Here is a 3,119-nt window from a genome sequence, read left to right as displayed (position 1 = left end):
CCAGACTCTTAAAGTGGAGAGCAGTTCTATGGAAGCCCATTGGTGAATGGGAATAAGAGTCTGGCTTTAAGAACGGCATTTTTATTTGCTTTCCTGCTTTAAGTCTGGAAGAAGGAAAGGTTCAGAGTTTAGCCAGGATATTGGAGAGGGTTGAAACATGTTGTTTTTAATTGAGGCAATAGATACGTAAAATATTTTACTGGAGAAAAACTAGAGTCTATGGAAGAAATAACCATCATAATAAATTCTGCTTCTTAATGTACTGCAGGCAGTGGAGATGGCGAATGAGAATAGCACAGTGGTAACTGAATTCATCCTCCTTGGTCTGACCCAGTCTCAAAATATTCAGCTACTGGTCTTTGTGCTAGTTTTAATTTTCTACCTCATCATCCTCCCTGGAAATTTCCTCATCATTCTCACCATCAGATCAGACCCTGGCCTCACAGCCCCCCTCTACTTCTTTCTGGGCAACTTGGCATTCCTGGATGCATCCTACTCCTTCATTGGGGCTCCCAGGATGCTGGTGGACTTCCTCTCTGAGAAGAAGGTAATCTCTTACAAGGGTTGCATCACTCAGCTCTTTTTCTTGCACTTCCTTGGAGGAGGGGAAGGGCTACTCCTTGTTGTGATGGCCCTTGACCGCTATATCGCCATCTGCCGTCCTTTACACTATTCAACTGTCATGAACCCCCGAGCCTGCTATGCCTTGCTGTTGGCTCTGTGGCTAGGAGGCTTTGTCCACTCCATCATTCAGGTGGCCCTCATCCTCCGCTTGCCCTTCTGTGGCCCAAACCAACTGGATAACTTTTTCTGTGATGTGCCACAGGTCATCAAGCTGGCCTGCACAGACATCTTTGTGGTGGAGCTCCTGATGGTCTTCAACAGTGGCCTGCTCACCCTCCTGTGCTTCCTGGGCCTTCTGGCCTCCTATGCAGTCATCATCTGTCGGGTCCATCGGTCGTCCGCTGAGGGGAAGAACAAAGCCCTGTCCACGTGTACTACTCATGTCATTATTATACTTATCATGTTTGGACCTGCCATCTTCATCTACACTCGCCCCTTCAGAGCCTTCCCAGCTGACAAAGTGGTTTCTCTCTTCCACACTGTGATCTTCCCTTTATTGAATCCTGTGATTTATACTCTTCGCAATCAGGAAATAAAACCTTCCATGAAGAGGTTGCTTAATCAGCACTTAGCCTGATGAAAGGGAGGAAGGGAAGAATATGAAAATCAAGACTGGAGAATTTCTTCTGAAATTAATGTATACATTCCCAAGACATTTCATTTATTGAGCATCTCCCATTGTCAGAACTATTCTAGGCACTGGAGAAAGAGTTATTAATGAGATAAGTAAAGTTACTGATCTCCTAAAGTTACTTCTGGTGAAAACAGACAGCCATTAAGATAGAAAATAAATAGCATGGTTTCAGGAAGAATACTGTCCTGAAAAATTTATAGAGAGTGTGAAGTGGGAGGGGGTAATCAGTTTACTTTCAGTTTATCAAGACAGGTCTTCTTGAGGAGGTAATATTTTGGTTGATATCCAAAAAAAGCAAACCATACAAATATCTACAGGCAAAGCATTCTAGGCAGAGAAAACAGGTAGTGCAACAATCTGAAGATAGTATGAACTAGGTATATTTAAGAAACACAACAAAATTCAAATTGACTGATATATAATAAGTGAATGTGTAAACAATTAGAGTTAAAGTTAGAGATACTGCTGGGTGTATAACATACATGTGGGTCTATAAACTGAGTATAGAGTTACTTTTTTGTAATAATAATGTCATTCTAAGGTTTGAAGCAACAGTGATTTCTCTAATATAGTTTTATAAATTACTTAGGGCTGTAAACACGTAATTCTGTGCAAATATCGATAAGGGTGGAACAAAAGTAGATTTTTCAGTTCCTCCTTTGGAAAAAAATACAATCACTAATAAATAATAATATAATAATAAACTTTGTGTTTTGCATCCTCACAACTGTAAACCTACCAATGGGGAAATTATGTTTATAAATATATTTTCCCCATAATTAGAGAAAGGGAAAAGAAAGCTGGTCATTTTTTTTTACAGGATTTTTCTTTTATATATATATATATATATATATATATATATATATATATATATATATAATTGATTTTTTTACAGAGAGGAAGGGAGAGGGATAGAGAGTTAAAAACATCGATGGGAGAGAAACATTGATCAGCTGCCTCCTGCACACTCCCCAGTGGGGATGTGCCCGCAACCAAGGTACATGCCCTTGACCGGAATCAAACCTGGGACCCTTCAGTCCACAGGCTGACGCTCTATCCACTGAGCAAAACCGGTTAGGGCAAACTGGTCATTTTTATGTGAAAAGGTGATGGAAACATTTCACTTTCTTTTCTCCAGAATGTCATGATTACTTCTAGCAGATTTTTATGACTCATAGCTATTTGTTGATCTCATCCTCTGTTGATTTCACACTGAGTATAATGATGATAGTCCTTTAATGAACCAGTTGGGAAGCTATTGCATCCTAGTTATTTTAAACACAATATGATTTAATATACACAGTTTTGTGCTTACAAAATAGTTGAAAAGTCCGGAAGAACATACAGTATGCTGGGCATCCAGAGATGACTTCTAGAACAATACCAAGACCTAGACTATCAAGACAGTGGTTTTGCCTACAATCTTTGCTATCTGTTGTCGGAAAAATGCCACCACGTTAGCCACAGAACTGGGATGGGATCAAGATGATGATCCAGAGCCAATGTGTACCTATCAGGTCTCCTCTAGCCAAACAAAGCCTTTTCTGCTACTGCCTCTCTGCCTAATTAACTTAACCAAATCAAGTCTCATGAATACACTGAGTGGGCAGCATCCAAAGAAAATCTGTTACCAAAAAATACAAGGGACTAATTTTTATTTTTAAAAATAATCAAAATTACAGTGTTTGTGAATATAATTCATGTGCATGGTAAAAATATTCAGAGTATAGAAAGTATTCTAATTTCTTCTTTCCCATCCTCACTCTTAGCTTATCATCTCACTTCCTATTTCACTGAGAATAGGAGCAGAAGAAAGTTCCACAAGCTCCTACCACTACATCTACCCATACACCTGCACCTG

At 39.5% G+C, this 3,119-nt stretch overlaps 1 protein-coding gene across 1 annotated transcript; it reads left to right on the top strand.

Annotated features, from left to right (window-relative positions):
* Positions 1 to 277: 277 nt before the first annotated feature.
* On the top strand, positions 278 to 1,201 carry LOC308531439 (olfactory receptor 4N2; the record flags this gene model as incomplete). The annotated part of the gene is made up of 1 exon (XM_081108369.1): positions 278 to 1,201. The coding sequence occupies one exon, from the start codon at positions 278 to 280 to the stop codon at positions 1,199 to 1,201; it is 924 nt and encodes a 307-aa protein (XP_080964495.1).
* Between the last annotated feature and the right edge of the window lie 1,918 nt (positions 1,202 to 3,119).

This window comes from Myotis nattereri (assembly GCF_964212035.1).
Source record: "Myotis nattereri genome assembly, chromosome: 1".
NCBI lineage: Eukaryota > Metazoa > Chordata > Mammalia > Chiroptera > Vespertilionidae > Myotis > Myotis nattereri.
Note: the sequence above shows the minus strand (reverse complement) of the source record. Positions and strands in the feature narration are given on the sequence as shown.